An 18,362-nucleotide genomic window follows, 5' to 3' on the forward strand; every position below is an offset into this window, starting at 1 on the left:
ACTCTCACTCCTGGTTTAATCTGTTTAAAATTTCTACGAAATCCGAGGCTCACTCTGTGCTCTTTGATCACTCGCTCACTGGTGCAGGTGCCAGACAGGGCTTGCGTTTCTCTGTCCAGCTCTGCTCTGACGTCTTGTATAATCACATCCACTCGACTACGCTCCACCTCCACTTTAAGACGGAGCAGGTGAGACGGTATCTCACCCTGGATGTCCTGTGGAAAAGACAGAGAAGACACAGAGCACAGGAGACAAGGCTGATAAGATGTGCAGTATAATACACGTGTGTTACAGTTTCATATTGTATCATCCCCAAACTGTCAAAGACAAAACATCATCTAAAGAGACTGCAAATAAACACTGAGGGGGTTGCATTTTAATCTTACTAGTACAGGTTAATTGGAAACAGACTGAAGGGAAATTTTTCAAATTCAAAGGTCTTCCTGGTTATGTTAATGAAGTATCTGCTAAGTGTCTCTAGAGATATACAGTAATTAGTGAGAGTGTTAAAGCACGGTGACCCCTGACCTTCCAGTGTTTGTGCAGCCTGCGGACAGTTTCTTGCAGCCCCTGTTGCTCCTCCTGTGGCAGGATGTCAGTCAGCTCATCGCACGCCTTCAGGAACACACTCAGCAACCGCTGGTCCAGTTGGCCAAAAAAATCCTGTGCAGAAAAAAATACATGTGATGGGACAGAGAGAGTAACACATCTTGAGTATATATCATTTTATCTCTTTTGTTTGTGGACGAAAAGGACTGGCCCATACTAAAAGATCTTTTAAATGTTAAAGGATGTTAAAAATGTGAGACCACACACATAGAGACATGTTATAGCTGGTACAATAGCAGATCTTTACTACATAATTATTATGGCCAAAAGAGTTCATTATAATGATAATATAAGATCCAGTGAAAATTTGAAGAAAAATAATGCTATCAGTCAAATTTATCTTTAACTTTATTTATGATGTGTTTTTCTTTTCTTTTTTGGCAAATGAATAACACTGTAAGGAGGTGGAGACAGAGTCTGTTACCATTACTGTACAAAATCATACAAAAAAAGGGGAAGGTGACAAAGTGAGAACGGAAAGAAATAGATATAATTTAAAAGGTGATGGAATTTTTTTATACATTATTATCATATGTATATTATTAACATGATATCAATATTTAGTTTTTAAATATCACGGTTATTGTTAATACTGGTGTAATGTGACATATAATGATACATTTAACATTTTGTTCTTGTTCCTTGTGGAAACAATGATTGGGCCATGACAGTATACCTCACACTAATGGATTCCATTCATGAACAATCACAACAATCTTGCCATTCTGCACGATCAAACGTAACTTCAGAGTGAACAAACATGGTGGACGATGGGCGGTAAGAATCAGCTGTTCATTTTTGCACTCATTTTTACAGAAAATCTACAAAGCACACAGAAAGAAATATCGATGAAGTCATGAAGACAGTGTGAACATTGACTGTACTGTACATGTTTTACATAGACTGCTTAATTATTTTTTTCATAGTGACATCACCCATTGGTTTGTAAGCCACCTTTATGGAGGCTCGAGCTCGGCATTTCAGGCGCCATCTTGTTTTTTGGGGGCCAGAAGTGACCATATTTAGAAGAGAGGGTGGAATGGAGCGGAGCAAGGGGTAGATCTAACTCAAAGACTGTAACGACGCCTGTCACTCAGAGCAGCCCTGCCCTCAAATATGCATTAATTTGGGCCTGAATAGAATATCAAAAGGTGAGTTATATAAAAATTTAACCCTTGTACAGTTGTCATGAATGTTAAAATTAGCTATAGAGACCAAAACCAATTTTGCAGCAGGCTGTAAACATGTTTATTTCTGCAGTAAAGATGTGCATTTTAACAAGGGGGTCTATGGGGACTGACTTTGTTTTGCAGCCAGCGTCGAGTGACCAAACACGAAACTGCAATTTTTGGCACCTCTTTGTTGGTTTCATTTTTCAGTCTTGGAGATAGCCACTTGATTTACAGTGCAGGCTGGAGGTCATTCCTATTTGATATTGCATAAAAAATAACCCAAAATAAATATCAGATCATAAATATTGATCATGGTCGCTACTTATGATCTGAAATTGGTGTAGCCAGGATAGACTTCCAGGCAGATCAGGGGATGTAAAAAAAACTCATAACAACCCCATAACCCAGAAAAATCAGGCAAGAACTGTCAAAAAAAACATGGTTTTGCTGACGACTGACAAGGAATCTGGCCCAAAATCAGCTTGATTCTCATGCTGTGTGTACCTGGCATTACAGGTGTATTTTGAGTGCTGTTTTGCTGCTGTGTATAAACAGTTTGTCTTTGTGGAAAAGAGAAGACTTAACAGCCAGTATTCTTTTCTTCAGCTACACTGTACTCTTCATGTACATCCTCTATTTACAGCAGAAAGTTACAGGTTTGATCTTACACTGTGTTTCTTCAGTAATTCCTCGGCATCTCCAGTCTCTCTCAAGCAACCCTGAGCTTTCTTCAGCACTCTCTCCAGCTCCTGTCTCGATTCTTCAAACCTCCTCCTTAGGCAGTTGTTGGCCTCTTCCTGCCTTCTCCATTCCCCAACCTCCTTCAGCAAAGCCTGAGAGGACGGACAGTAGGTAGTAGTGATTGTAATTGGTCTCTTCGGTAATATGGTGTAATTACATTATTTGTTTTATGTCAAGGAAATGAATAGCGAGACACATGAGCAAGTCTAATCTGCATTGCTGCCTCCTGGGTGTTTTGATGTTCTTGTAATCTCATTAATATAATCAGCGTTGTGGGTAATGTTGCATCTGTGTGGCATTCTGGTATGTGTGCGTACACATGTATGTTTAACACTAACCTGCGCAGAGCCCTGTATTTCAGCCACTCTCTTCTGCAGCGGGGACAGGTCGAAGTTTCGGAGCACCTTACTGGTGGAGAGTGTCCTCTGCAGGGTGTGGTGATTCCTCTCAATCACTGACAGACAGCGTTTACAGCTTTGCTGCTGGTTTAACAAATCCTGAGGAAATTGTGGAAACAACACAGATGAATAATGAAGTGTGTTAAAAATGGTGCATTCGGATATTTCCGCACTTCTACAACAGCAATTCCCTTCCCATCAGACAACCTGAATTACAGCCTTGCAGCTGTATGCCTCTGTCAACCAGTCAAGTTGTAGTTAACATCCATGTAGTTATGACAGTTGACGATGCAAAGAAGCTATATATTCTAAAATATGGATGCTTCACACACATCTTCAACTAGGCAGCACAGAAGAGCTATATAGTCAACATATTTTCAAGGTGGGCACCCAAGATGAGTGTCACCAACACAGAATCTGACCCTTCTGTTCCTGAGATGTGGCACTGAATAATGGACAGAAAAGTGTTTTTGCTTAACATTATGATGTAACGGTGAAGTTGACCTTATAAATGTATAAAATGTCATCACTTCTTCCATTTAGACATTTGTGTGAAGTTCAGTCCGTCCACTGTGATCATAGCCTACCTGCCACTTCTGTTTTTGCTGGGTCTGGGTCTGTGTGTCTGGGTCTCTGGCAGCAGAAGTGATGCGACTGGCTCGCTCCAGGGCTTGGTAAAAAGCAGTGATGTGTTTCTCCATCTCCTCCAACAGTGGCAGAAGAACATGACACTCCCTCACAAGGGAGGGACACCGCTCTCTCACCTGAAAACGGTTAATAAAGGCTGTTAAATAGTGATACGAAAATGTGTGATTAGGTTATAAAAAAGTCTCATCAAAGAGGGAAGGTAAGTGTGTTGAGATGTGTGTGATAGATTTCATTCTACTTCTCATGTTTTGGCCTTAAATGATACCTACCTTACTCAGCTGACTTTTGGCTGTTGCCATAGCTGCCATGACCCTGGCAGCCTCATCCTGTGGTGCATCCTTGGCGAGGAGCTGAGCACTGCGGGCAGCCAACTTGTATTGTGTCTCCATGGCAACAACCTTTTGCTTGGTATTCTGAGATGAGACGTGGAGGCAAAGGGTCATCTTAGACATCCTTAAATTGAATGCGCTTTCTTCAAAACTGCTTTTGAAAGATAAGTCATTTGCAGCTCTGACTTCAAACAATAAGTGACATAAAGCTTTTAGTAACTCTTTACTAAGAGCTCCCAATAAGCTTTGAGTTTGACTTGTAGTCTGGGGAATTGAGAAAAAAACAGTGGGATCATCACACTCAAGCTTTTCTTCAGTTTCTGGTCAGTTTCTGGTCTGATTGATCAGAGCTAATAAGATCAAACTGATGGATTAGAGGAGCGGCTGCTGCAGAGGCAAGAAAACGTTCTTTTGCTGGTTAGACCCAGTCCTGGACTGTAGCATGCACGGTTTCCAGCTAAGTTTCGCTTTCACTGTGCTCGGTGTTCTGAATGCAGTAGCAAATGCTGATATTTCGGCTGTGCACCACAAAAAAATTAATGTGTAGGAAACCCTGTGCATTATTAAGCTATTGTGATCTTAAAGGTATGCAGGATTTTCCCCCAAAGAACATGTACATACTCATTCAAAAGAAACTCCACTCAGTCACCACTTAGGACCCACTAGTAATGTGTGGTGGTGCAGAGCCTCTGCCCTCTGCCTGTATTTTCTTTTGGTCTTCTTAGTTTGCTGTGGTCGGGATGTTCATGGGCAAAATGTCCAGGTGAGGCTGGGACTTTATTAAAAGGTAGCAACCAGGTGTCAGACTGTAAGCAGCATCCAATCCGAGACGAAGCTATGAAATCCGTGGACTGAGGCGAAATGACAAGCAGACAAAGCTGCGTCCAAAATGAGAGTGAATCTGGGGTTGGCTTTCACATTCACATTTGCTGGCAAGCGTGTTTACAAACAGTAACTGACATTCCCGCATGCACTAGTATACCTTCAGCATATGATAGAAAAGTTTGCTTTCCTCACCTCCACATCCTGCAGAAAGGATCTAACACTGAGGAAAGACACCTGGACAGGAACATTAAGCTTGGCCTCTGCTGTGTCCAGCAGCTCTTTCAGGGCCGTCACAGCCTTTAGGTGGTCTCTTCTCCACTTCTCCAGCTCATCTGCATGGGCATACTGCGATGAGGGACAGACAATATAAACTTTAGGATCAAGGTTCCCATGCATTTTTATGAGTAATATTTCAAAAGGTTTCCATGGCTTTTCAAGGACCCATAATATTTATTTTTTTTCCCTCGCCCCACTTGCCAGGCATTTTTCAACTAACCAGATTCAAACTCTATTCAAACAGAATTTCAGCCAGCAGACAAACATGAAGAGAGAGAGACAGGAAGAAAATAAAGGCATGAATGTAGTGGTGAGCAAAACGTTTTCACACATCAACATACAGAGCTACATTACTGCGACAGATACAAAAAAATACATTTGCTGTTATGTTACATTACATGGAAGGTGATCCATGGAAGGTTACAGTGATTTTTTTTGTTTTTCCAGACATAGAAATTGTGAATATGAAATTCCATGACTTTTCCAGGTTTTCCATGACCCTGGGAACCCTGTAGGATTTATTTTATCAAAAGACGTACCTTTCTCAGGCTTGGGTCGAACAGTACCATTTATTCAAAATAAAAATAAAAGTCAAACACCTTAATTTTGTGACTTGCTTGTATTTGTATTTTGTGTTTTTATTTTTATTACTTGTTTGACTTTGAGGAAGAGGTCTCTCCATCGTCCATTCAAAAGAAGTAGCTGCTGCTTGAGATCAAGCGACACAGTCTCATCACACGTCTCAATGAGAAAATTCCCCGCGTCGTTCATGGCTGCATGCTGATCCATCCAGTGGCTGAGGATCCTGAAAAACTCCTGGATGAGAGACAGACTCATTAAAAGAGACAGAAAGAAACACAGACAAGGAAATTGAGAGAAACAAAGAACAACACAAAGAACGAGTTTCAAAGAAAGAAACAAAGAAAGCTAATCATAAAAGAGACAAAGAAGTGGTTCATAGAGAGAAACAAAGAACGGACAATAAAAAAACTGGGGTAATTAGCTGTCTAATCCTTGGTGGGGATGTGAATCTGAGGTAACCATGGCAATGCGACAACTGGAATATCCTTAGTGGCTTGTTGTAAGTCAAGGAGATCATTTGATACTTGAGTGGAGACTGCTAATAGGATTCCACTTAGAAGACCAAATGCTTGAAATTGGGCTGCCGTGGATTTGATTGCTACTACTCTGAGGCATTTGAGTCCATCAAATAAATGCATGTATGAAGGAGGGGACTCTTAATCTGTGTGCAAAAAAACACAACCTTGAAGTGTATGGTGGGATTTCCTACGATATTAAGACTCAAGATTATACCCGTTTTGTGTTTTCCGGCTGGCTCAGAGCTTCCTCTGCATCCTCCAGCCAGGCCTGTAAGGAGGCCACAGTGGAGCTGTACCTCTCCCAGTTGGATAGCACCTCCTCCAGCATACTCCTCACACTGCGCACTTCCATGGACAGACTCCTCCACTGGGTCACTACCTCTCGCATGAACCTGCGCACACCCATCTCGCCTTCGTCCGCTGGAGGAGAGATAAATCAACAATAACAACATCAACAATGATAGCAACAGCTATACTTGTGCTACCAGCTAGAGTTGTACAGAGACATCATTATCTGTACCTATTCAACCAACAAAGTTATCCGTCTCTGTGGTCTCTGTATCTGTATTCACTGGCAATGCAACCGTTGTGCCTTCAAAGCATCAAATTAATTTAGTACTGACATATAATTAATTATGAAATATATTTCCACATCCTCATACTGTACTTTTCATCTCACTCTCTATAGTTTAATAAATTATATTAGTTTTTATTTATTAATAATATCCATTTTCAAAGTTTTTTTTATTTATTTCAGGAGACTTTAATTCAATAATCTCACATTTATTTATTTTCAGACTAAAACAATGATTGAATTGCTTGTCAGCTTATTTGGATTTTGTCTGGGGTTTCAGTAAAACTGTGCATTATGACTCAACAAAATTTTTCTCTTTAGAATTAAAAGTTGACTTCATGGGCAATAAAACCCACTCATGCTCAGTTCAATACACTCAGGGGTTTTACACCCACAGCCTTACTTGTTCTGGTTTAACAAGTGGCACTAGGCTAATGTTAGCTAATGCTAAGATGGGTATGGTTGACTGTCTAGAATGTGTGACCTTGACTATGCTAATCTGTGCATAGTTTGTCACTAGAGAGGTGTTGTCACATTCCTCTACAAAAGGGGGTGATGTCTGGGTGGTTCCCTAAAATCTAAGATTCAAAAGTATGGCGGCGAGTTAGATTAGGTACGTCACTAATACAAAAGCCTATCACTGTCTAATACAGGAAATACATATCAATGGGGAACAGACTTCGACACAACACAGGCAAAAACCCCGAAACCTCAAGCAAAGAACAGACTTGCCACAATCGAGAGCAGAGTTCACATTAGCATGGTGAAAGTTTTGACAGTGAATATGGTAGATTCTTAAGTTTTTGGATGTTAACTGGACCCTGGAGCTTCCTTCCATTGTTTGCCACAAATCCCATTGTGGCAGATATTGGTGTACATTCCACAACCACTGACACAGTGCCAGCCACTGCCAGTTAGCCTACAAGCTAACATACAACATAAATATAAGATACTAACGAAACCTAATTCTGATACATCTGCTAGTCTGCGATTTTGGTGCACAACACACTCCTCATCCTGTCTGGGTCTCACTGAGGCTCAAACATGTAGGGCTGAATCTCTCAAATGTTTCCTTTGACGCCAACACTAGCTATCTTGATGCGCACTGCTCTTTTCACTGGTCAACCTGGTGCTAGTAGCGCTGCACCAGTGCTGGAGAAAGTGGAAAGCAAAACCTAGCACAAGGAGCAGTGAATGGCAGGTTGGTGGCCAGATCCAGAATTTTTCAATGAGGGAGAACGCATAGATCTGCTTCCACCCACTTTCAATTTTTTTTTCTATATCTATGAGGAAAAAACATCCATCGATCAATTATCTGTAATCGCTTATCCTATCTGGGGGCAAGGCCTATCCCAGCTGACATTGGGCTGGAGGCGGGGGTATGCCCTGACAGACAACCATTTGCGCTCATATTCAGGAGACAACACTAACCACTGCACCACTGTGCCACCCCATGTTACACAAAATTTGAATCATACTAGAGTATTTTTATCCACTTTAAAACATGTCTGGAGGTGAACTTCAAGTCAGTTTGATAACTTGTGGACTCTTCCTGACATTGTTCATCTTAAACTACGTTTTTACATGTACATACTGCTAATTGTCACTTGTGACAGCTATTCAGCAAAGGTTACATAGCCTTGCATTTAGGCACAGGACATACAGTATGGTACACATATTCATAGAAATGCCAGACACAGAGCACATAAAGCCTGATGGAGCTACGTGCCTTTGTAGACAAGTCTCTGACCTCAAAAACTCTCACTACAGGGAGATGTATTATGTTTGCTTGTGTGTTCCACTTCATTGGTACTAACGCTCAGGTCTCACAAGTCCTGTACCACAAACTATTGTCAGCCAGTGTGGGGCTGATAAATGACTCCAGCGAATACAAATATCCAGTTTCAAATACACATTAATCAGACAGTGCTATGCCTTGAAATAGTAGATCATTACGCATCAATCTCTTTATTCTCCTGCTGTGCCTCTATTCGCTATAACCTCAAACTGGGCCTTTAAAAAGATCCAAATGATCTCTCATCCAGCCAATCAGAGCAGAGGCAGCTAACTACCAGCTAGGCTCATGCGGTAATTGCGGTGGTGGGGGGCACTTCATTTGTGGGGTTGACCAATCAAGCCTCAGATGTCCTGATTTCTCGCCATACCTCACTTCTCCGCTCCGCATACCCTAGAGCAGCACAACCCTGAAACTTAATGAAACCAACAAGCTAGCTCAGTTTGCGCCCAGAGACCTGCAGAAGTGGAGCAGCCCCTAACTAGCAAATGGGGTCGTATTCCCCACTGAGAGCTGGGAGTGGAGGAACCTCATTTAGCTGTAGCCTGCAGACTCTCCCCTTCTACCAAGCTGTAAAACCAGACAGGGCAGACTGTGCTGCTGGAAGAGAAAGCCTCATTGGTTATCGAGTCGTTGACGAGAGAGAATAAACTTGAGATATGTGTAGAGTGCTGAGAAATTGAGTGCCACACAATTTCAGATAAAAGCAAAATCAAAAGGGCAAGAATGCAATTAGGTTTTAGTGACATAACAACTGTGAGATGATATACATTTATGAACAATTAGAGATTCTGCCGTAACATTTATACTGAGATATTGATCCCTGTAATATCTCCACTAGCATTAAACCAGGGGTGTCAAACTCATTTCAGGTCATGGGCCACATAAAGCTTGATTCAATCTCAAGTAGGCCAGACCAGTGAAACCATTGCATAATAACCTATAAATAACAACAACCCCAATTTTTTTATGTGAGAGAACTGTATTCCGGTCATGGTGGAAAAGCCTGTGAAGGACCATTTTACATGAAGTAGGCTACACACTGTAACTCACTCCTGAAACCTGACACCTCTTAGCCTTCACAAGTGCATCCACATTAGGTTTGTAAAATCATGAAGTGGCTGGATTGGACCCTTTGGTGGGTGGGTGACTTCTCACCTGAGCTGTCAGCACTGACATAGGCCTCAGCCGACTGTTTCAACGATCGGAACAATGCCTCGTAATTTTCAAAGAAATGATGCTTCTCCACAAACAACTAATGAAGACAGAAACAAACAGGAAATTATTATAACATGTGAAGAGACATTGCAGACAGCACCATTATAATGGATCTACAGAAATAAAACTAGTAGTCATACACTATGCAGCAGGAATTATTTTATAACCGTATGACTTTTATTCAATAATGTCCAATAATAAAAAAAAATATGGGCACAATATTTTCATCTGCATAGGAACCCTAAAGATCGAGTTAATACTTCAGCACATCAACTACTGAGTGAATCAAAGCCTGAGCTTACAACATAATTGTGTAGCATCAGTTCCACAGATTCTTGTCGGCCGTATTTTATGATCCAGGATTTGAGCTTCGACTCGGCGAGAGTGAGAAAGGCCTGCATGTGATGTTTGTTCTCCAAGAACTCCATTCTAGACAAGTGGATGCTAGAAGATGTGGAGACAAAGTTCATCCTGAAAAAAGGCAAAGTTTACAAACGATATCAGACCTACAGCTTGACCCTCACATTCTGCTTTTTCTCTGAAAAGCAGAATGTGAAATCATGCCAAGTGAGGCAGTTAATATCAGACGCTCAAGAGAGATTGGCAGCTTCTTTATTACCTCTCAGCCATGTCTTGGAGCTGGTCTGGGGGAACAGGGACTCCATCAACACTTCTGTCTTTATGGATTCTCTGAAAGACCTGCTGGTGACTTTCCAGGCTCTTCAACACATCCTGCACAGTGTAAAAACACAAACAAACAAATTCTTTTAGACTGAACAAAAAATAAGTGTTTGATCAGAACATTTCACAACAAATGAAAAGAACCCTTTATAACAGTTTACTGCTCTTACTACTGAATTTATTTTTGACTAAAATATGAACTGAACAATGACGCCACTCTGTCCAGCGCCTAGTTGTCTTTTTTTTCTGCTATTTGCCTCTTCTGTCCATGGCTCTGTGCCAACCTTGTGCTGCTCCAGAGCCCTGTGGACAGTGTTAGCTGTCACATCATGTGCCTGATGGACGATGATCTCTTGTCGCAGAGCTCCTTCAGCCTCATGCAGCCACGCCCCCACTTTGTCCAGAGGAGCAGGCAGAGACCTGTCCAGCTGCAGATGCCAGTCCAGGAGCTGAAATAAAGAAAACAATCGAGGAGACAAACAGAGACACGCTATGAGCAGACTGTGATTGTCCAACTCACTGCATGGCACAACAAAAAGCAATTATAAATCACCTTACAACTCCAATTAAAGCTCAAAATTGAAAACACATCACAGATGAAACAATAACAATGAAAACTGACACACTGACAATAATAAGACTGTAAAGCTCATTTATATGGATTGCTTTTGCTATAGTTTGTCTTAATTGAATTAAGCTAAATTATCAATAACTGGGAGACAAAATGCCATCAACCAATTAACTACCTGAGTCACCTATGTTTTTTCATGACAATGCACAGAGCTCAAAATCCTGATTGCATTAACAACCCCAACTGTACACTGTACACTGTACTAGGTTGTCAATGACTATGTTTACATGCACAAAAAATTCAGGGTTTTTGTCCTTATTTCCAAAAAGACAATATCCCTACTGAGCTGTTTAAATAGCTTATGAAAATGAATATTCCACGAATATTCCCTTTCACATGCAGCCGTGCATAGTCTGATTAATGTGCTCTGACATGTTGTTTATCATGTCAAAATATGGAAAAGTGGGACGGCTGGAGCTGCTTGTGCCATTTTGCTTCTTCGTATCATTCTTTAACAGTTTTCTACCGGTGTGAATGTGCGAACGCAGCCGTTCAACCACCTTCTTGAAAAGGTCGGTGTTTTGATGTTTGTGCATATAAAAATAAACCTGTTGATAACCAGGTCATTCATAATGTTGAAAAGTAGGTGTGTTTCTCCTTCCATGTATCTTTAATGCAGCTACAACACATCCATGACAAAACACAGAGTTCACCAAAACCAGGCAAGAGACTGTGTGTTGCAAACTGCAGTAAAAAACCCAATTGAGAAGTTTATTCCAAACACACTGTATACATGTCCAATGAATGATCCTAAAACCTGAATAATATGGGCTTATCACACGTCTTAATCGGAAAATGCTGCATTCGGAATAAGGCCTAATTCAGAATATCCAAAAGGCTGTTTACATGACCTGTATCATATACAGGGGGTGGCAGTAGCTCAGTCCGCAGGGACTTGGATTGGGAACCAGAGGGTCACCTGTTCAAGTCCCCGTCCGGTCCAAAATATGGAGTGTGGACTGGTAGCTGGAGAGGTGCCAGCTCACCTCCTGGGTGGTGCCCTTGAGCAAGGCACTGAACTCCCCATCTCTCATCTCTCCACTCAGTGCATGTACAGTGGCGGAAAAAAGTTTTTCGGACACCCCATGCATTTGTGAAATATTGCATTAAGAATCACTCTTAGGTCTTCAAGTGCAATTTCTTTTAGTACAGTCACAGCCAAAATACTAAATAAATCCTAAAAAAGCCATTAAAAACTTAAAATTGATTGGTTCCATAAAAATACATAAGAAATTTTGAGTATTGGGTCATTTTGATACCAGTGATGAAGGTCGTTCTTTTTATTAAAAGACACAATTTTTGTTGCCAAGCTTCGTGTCTACATAAAGCCAGCACATTTGAAAGTTCTTCAGACACAAAAATGGCTAAAACAAGGAACCTAACGCAGGAAACACGCCTGAAGATAAAGATTCTCAGCCAGGAAGGGTACAGCTGCCGTCAGATAGCCAGGAAGTGCAGATGCAGTCCTTCAGCAGTTGGATACACTCTGCAGAAATACAGATGAACCAACAGCTTGGAAGACAAACCAAGATCTGGGCATCCAAGGGTTTCTTCAGCAAGAAATGACCGCATCCTGATCCGCATGTGCAGGCAAAACCACTGAATGACACCACAGGAGCTTCAGCAGCAGTGGTCAAACCAAACTGGTGTCCAGTGTTCCACCCGCACTGTACGTGGCCGACTTTTAGATCATGGCTTAAGGTCCTACAAGGCTATCAAGAAGCCCCTGATCAATGAGAGACAGAGGTTAGCCCGCGCCGTTGGGCCCAGGCACACAAGAACTGGACAGCCAGGAATTGGAAGAAGATTTTGTGGTCAGATGAGTCCAGTTTCCAGCTTTATCTTCCTCCTACTAATGTGAGGGTACGCAGAAGGCCAGGCGAAGCATTATCTCCAGCATGTACAGTACCTACTGTCAAGCATGGTGGAGGCAGTATCATGGTTTGGGGATGCATGAGTGCTGCTGGTGTTGGTCATCTCACTGTCTGTGATGGCACATTGAACTCTACCGAGTATTGTGCCATTCTCGAAACCCACATGCTCCCTTCTGCGCGTGCACTGTTAGGTCGAGGTAAAAACTGGATGTTTCAACAAGATAATGCCCCTTGCCACACATCCAAGGCCAGTAGAACTTGGCTGCAGGAGCACAGTATCCAGGTCTTAGAGTGGCCAGCTCAATCCCCGGACATGAGCCCCATTGAAAATCTGTGGTCGATTATCAAAAGGTCTGTTTCAAAGCATAAACCAAAGAATTTAGAAGAATTAAAAGCAGTAATTCAAGAAGAATGGGACAAGATTACCCCTCAACAGTGTGAAAGGCTCGTGGGGAACATGCCAGCTAGGATTACAGCTCTACTACGTGCCAGTGGCAGGACTACTAAATATTAATTTGATGATGTGATGGTTTATTTATTTTTTGTTCAGTTTTGAACACATTCTCTGTTATTTGTTGACTTTGATACCGACAATGTTGAGAACTGACATATTGAAACTGTGTGAAACTGTGTTAGTTTTTCTTGTAAACAATAAACAAAAAAAATATAATTTGTATTTGTTTGTATCTGTCTAATGCAGCCACACCTTTTGAAACACAAAAAAGATTTTTCCACAAATATTTTATGATAATATTTGAAATTGTGTAAAATTTTAAGGGTGTCCGAAAACTTTTTCCGCCACTGTATAGGTCCTGTTTGTGCATGTGTGTGTTGAAAAAAAAATTGAATTTCCCCTTGGGGATTAATAAAGTATAAAGTATATATATATATATATATATATATATATATATATATATATATATATAAAAATAATAATATTCAGAATAATAGTGGAATATTAGTGTGCATGTAAACATACTTGTTGTTTGTTCAAATCTGCATCTCTCACCCTGTTAGAGACTCTTTCCCAGGCTTGTTTGACCAGAGCCTGGTCCACTGTCAGCATCCCATCCTTTTGAGTGGACTGCAGAGCTCCCTCCACCTGCTTCCTCCTCATCTCCAACTGGACACGCAGACTCTTAAACGACTGAAAAGAAACAAGTAAAATCTGCTCAGAATTCACACCTCCAAAAATATTAAAGTTGCAGGATACAGAGATCAAAACAAAAGATCTCTCAGGAGTCGCACCATCGTCCCATTATTATTCTCCAAACAGACCATTAGAAAAAGCTGTCCCTCTTCCTGGCTTCAGATTCTCAGACTCTTCTTAATAATGTGCAAAGAAAATGGGGGTATCCTACATGCTGTTGAATATGGAAAGCATCCTGAGGCTTGGTGGAATAAGCCAGATTGACTGAAAATATGACGGCTGCTGTCTGATCCCCACAGTGTAATGCCACTGATTAAGCTAATAATAGGAGCGTCTGTGCCCAGTGTGCCCAGTTTAAACTGCACACACACACACACACACACACACACACACACACACACACACACACACACATATACTAACCTGGTACTGTTGAGAGAGATTGCCCTCAGTCTCCTGAGCCTGTACTGCATCTCTCTCCAGCTGGTTGAGCCACATTTTGAGCTCCCTCAGGCTCTTTCGCTGCTCTCTCTAGGAGGCCGGGATGGGTGAGGGGTGGTGGGGTGAACAACGGGTGGAGAGATGGACATGGAAATTGAAGAAGTACAAAGGGGAAATAAAAGAACAAATGAAAGAAGCAATGAAAAAGAATGTAAAGGGAAGGGGAAAACAGAGATACAGAGAAAAAGTGATTAACCAAATAAATGTTAGAGGGATTGATGAAAAGATGAGGGTGAAAGAGAGGGCATGTACTGTTAAACATGTGCTCTCCTAATCCTCTGTGTCTCCCTGTAGGACAAAACGTCAAAAACCCACAGCTGCCAAAAACACTCAGCTTAAACAGGGTACTTTGTCTGAGACCCCCTGCTAACATTTCATTGGATTTTAAGTAACCATGACGATAATACTATGCTGCTGAAAAGCTTGTGAGATGAGTCCATTGAGTTTGGGAGCTGTTCACTTTCAGTCTATTCAGTTTTTTACTTCACGTAAGCTCCTTTAAGGACATCAAACTTTATTCTCTATGACAGCCTAAGACGCTAAAATAAATGCAGCTAATTCCAAAGGGAAGCAGACGTTTATCCTGCAAATCACTCTACAACCAGTGTTTCAGTCACTATTTATTATTTATGATAACAAATTTGTTGTTTTTAAGTAAAAACACGAGTGCCAATTAACCTTCATTCAGCGAAAGAGAATATTCAGGGGAAACATCAGTGTGCTAGCAAGAAGCGTCAACAAAGAACAAAGCAGGTGCGAAACACAACAACCACCAAAAGCCTTATCAGCGCTGTAAGACAACAGAACACACAGAAAGCAAGTGGTTAATGCAGCTTTAAAGCACACCGCTGCTCCTGACACTGTTAACCTTAAAAACAGGCAACCTCTATTCACAAGCTTTCCATCAAATACGCTGTATCAGTGCGCACTGCCAATGCCAGAGGCTTTCATTGTCATGCTAATGGAACCAGAAGCCATAGCGGGAGGTAACGTTAATAAATGGTAATATCACGTCTTATTATACTGGACTTCCTTTTGTTATCATGGCTCTCAAACCCTGCGGCAGGAATATTACATCAGGTAAGATAAAGAGCCAATATTAGCATATAGGCTCTATTTTGACATGGAAAAACAATGTTTAATCTCGTCCATACACTGTACAGTAGGCAGTGATGCTGTAATCCAATAGTAGAGACAGAAAAATAAGCATTAATCACATTTATATGGAAACCATGAATGTGCACGGGTGCTAATTGCATTGAGATGCGGAAAATGATGGAAAACCTGCCCCTGGGACCTTAAGTTACTCTATAACCTACCTCCAACATTTCCTCTATATCGCGAGGAGCAAGACCGTGCTGAAGGACAGAGGCCAGCACAACAACCACAGGAAAGCAGCCACCACACAAAAACACCAGAGAGACAAAGACAAGGAGAGATACGAAGAGAGAAATGTGCAACAAGGAAAGACATCAAATAGGTAACGCACTGCCAGACCTGAGTCACATAACACCTGAAATCACTGCTTGTTTTAACCTTGTATAGCAGACAGGTGTTGGTTACTGCATCACAGCATTTTAGAGAGCATTAAGTAATCATAAAATATGAAAATCCACTTCCTGTAATTGCTCTGACTTTTACTTGACTTAAAAAAAGCCTCACCCACCTTGCACTTATAGGTTAAAACAAGCATCAAGCAGTGTTTAGAAAGACCCAGCTGTGCACACAACACTAACTAGACAAAATGCCATCCATGTATATATCGTGGCTGATACACTAACTGTGACATCTGAAGAGAAAGACAGAACACACAGGATGCAAAATGAGAGAAGACAAAGAATGGCATGTCCAGACTGAGATGAATCTGACAGCTGGTTACCTCTTCTTCTAGCTGTCCGTCTGAGTCGCTCTGCTTTCGGTCAGGGTGATGCTTCAGGAACTGGGCAACGTAAGTCATAATGGATTTCTCGTCTGGCTTGTCTACATCGACATCTAAGGAGGAAACCAAATGAATGTAAGCAGAACTCACGTCAAGCTAAGGCCAGCTGATAAGCCTTCCATAATGTCTCCCATAGAGGAAAATAATAAGTTTGACTCGCATCTATTCAGAAACAGACAAATGTCATCTTAAATGAAAACAGCCTTCAGCACTTCAGATCAGTGTCCAAGTTTTGTTTGGAGGTTCCACCTTGCTGAATCTCATGGCCTAATGGACCTTAATTACATTGATGTCAAGCTTGATTTGTCAGAGTTCATTCTGAAGAGCAGGCGTGAAGGGACACAGCTGGTGTTTGGAAGTGACACTAAGTGCACATCTGATGCTGTAATAGATGCCCACTATTGTATTTTAGTATACTGGGGAAAAAAACCTGCTCGATATGACAAAATGCTATGGATTTCAATTATCTGTAAGGTAAATACTTTCTTATTATTTCAGTGAGCAACACAAACATAATGTTGTTTTCTTTTAATATAGCTAAGAGAAAACAATTAGGTAATACTGAGGCAAATTACTGTCTAAGTAATATGATCCCAGGATGTTGCAGATATGTGGTTAGTTGTTCAGATCAGATTTCATCAATGATAGGAATACTTCACCCCCCAAATAACCATTTATATATCGATTACTCAACCTCCTGTTATGTTGAATTGGGACAATTCAGATTGCAAAAACTGTAAAACAGTCTTGATGAAGTAAATAAATGGGGTCTGTGTTAAGCAACAGCTAAACTACATCAAAATATCCATTAACAGACTCTCACAAAACTCAGTGTAATCCAATTCACATTTATTCAGCCATATGCTCAGTGCTTCACACACAGACAGCCCTTTCTGATGGGAAACTGAAGTGAAAGTGACCCTTGTCTATAGTCTCTACAAGGCCAGACTCCACTGACAAAAACAGTAATTTTACCTTGCTGAACACGGGAGCTGCTGGTCCAGCACTGCTTCAATCATTTAGTTTGTCTGTGTTATTGTGTGACTGCAGTGAATCTGAAAAAGCCCTTAAAAACACCAGAGTCAAACAACAACACAAAAAAACTAACTGACTGAGGCAATAATCAACAAGGGGCTCCTGTGTTCAGAGAGGTAAAATTACAGCTTTTGACAATGAAGTCTGGCATTCACTGTGGAGGCATGTGAGAAACACAAAGTTTTTTGTAACATAGGATGAGTAATTGAGCTTTCGCTAAGCCCCACCCCTTTGTGATGGTTGGACAAATTGTCGGAGTAAGCATGGAGCCCACGCTGTAACTAACTGCACTCCCTGAAGAAATGTTATCATATTTTTGGAAAACTGAAACAGTGATTCCAGAGAGAAGCAGACAGAGGGGTCTACAGTCTGTGTTTGAAGGATATATCCAGGATGTCAAACTGACTCAGCAGCAACAACAGGTTAAAAAGACAAAGATAGTTAGAAGCTAAAGCCGAACTATAGGCCACAGATCACAGTGAAAAAGTGAGCCACCACATCACTGCTGATCGCCACACAAGACAATGAATATAAAGGGAAACTTTGCTGATATTGAACCAGCTGTGTGGCATCACCGTGTGTGCAGATGAACTGTATTTGGCTTCACCCCCATGCCACTGCCAGCACCCGGACCTCTATGGGGGAAGTCAACAACATTCATCTGCGCACAATGTGATGACACAGAGCTAGTTGAATATCAGCAAAGTTTCCCTGCTTCCCTTCACTGGTTCCTATACAGCAGGATCGGTCTTTTTTTCACTGTTATAATCATTAAAAAGCAAAAGCAGCATGTGTATACATTCAGTAAGCTATATCTTCAGTAGCTAGCTAGCTAACCCTACACTTTTCAGGGTTTGATTTTGGTT

The 18,362-nt window shown here is 41.3% G+C and overlaps 1 protein-coding gene across 9 annotated transcripts in view; it reads right to left on the reverse strand.

The window, feature by feature from the left end:
• Positions 1–18,362, reverse strand: part of syne1a (spectrin repeat containing, nuclear envelope 1a) — a 178,630-nt gene that overhangs the window by 125,923 nt on the left and 34,345 nt on the right. For 7 of the 9 annotated variants that reach the window (XM_049590339.1, XM_049590334.1, XM_049590342.1 and 4 more), the window contains 17 exons: positions 16,402–16,514; positions 15,842–15,880; positions 14,445–14,552; positions 13,881–14,018; positions 10,651–10,815; positions 10,305–10,417; positions 9,988–10,156; positions 9,626–9,722; positions 6,313–6,518; positions 5,650–5,814; positions 4,915–5,067; positions 3,838–3,981; positions 3,508–3,684; positions 2,861–3,019; positions 2,450–2,614; positions 529–663; positions 54–215 (listed from right to left, as the gene is read on the reverse strand). In XM_049590339.1, the coding sequence (XP_049446296.1) occupies positions 54–215; positions 529–663; positions 2,450–2,614; positions 2,861–3,019; positions 3,508–3,684; positions 3,838–3,981; positions 4,915–5,067; positions 5,650–5,814; positions 6,313–6,518; positions 9,626–9,722; positions 9,988–10,156; positions 10,305–10,417; positions 10,651–10,815; positions 13,881–14,018; positions 14,445–14,552; positions 15,842–15,880; positions 16,402–16,514 (2,408 nt within the window). The remainder of the gene's footprint in view (positions 1–53; positions 216–528; positions 664–2,449; positions 2,615–2,860; positions 3,020–3,507; positions 3,685–3,837; positions 3,982–4,914; positions 5,068–5,649; positions 5,815–6,312; positions 6,519–9,625; positions 9,723–9,987; positions 10,157–10,304; positions 10,418–10,650; positions 10,816–13,880; positions 14,019–14,444; positions 14,553–15,841; positions 15,881–16,401; positions 16,515–18,362) is intronic. The other 2 variants (XM_049590337.1, XM_049590338.1) reach the window with 2 other exon arrangements.

This window comes from Epinephelus fuscoguttatus, linkage group LG11 (genome assembly GCF_011397635.1).
Source record: "Epinephelus fuscoguttatus linkage group LG11, E.fuscoguttatus.final_Chr_v1".
Lineage (NCBI taxonomy): Eukaryota > Metazoa > Chordata > Actinopteri > Perciformes > Serranidae > Epinephelus > Epinephelus fuscoguttatus.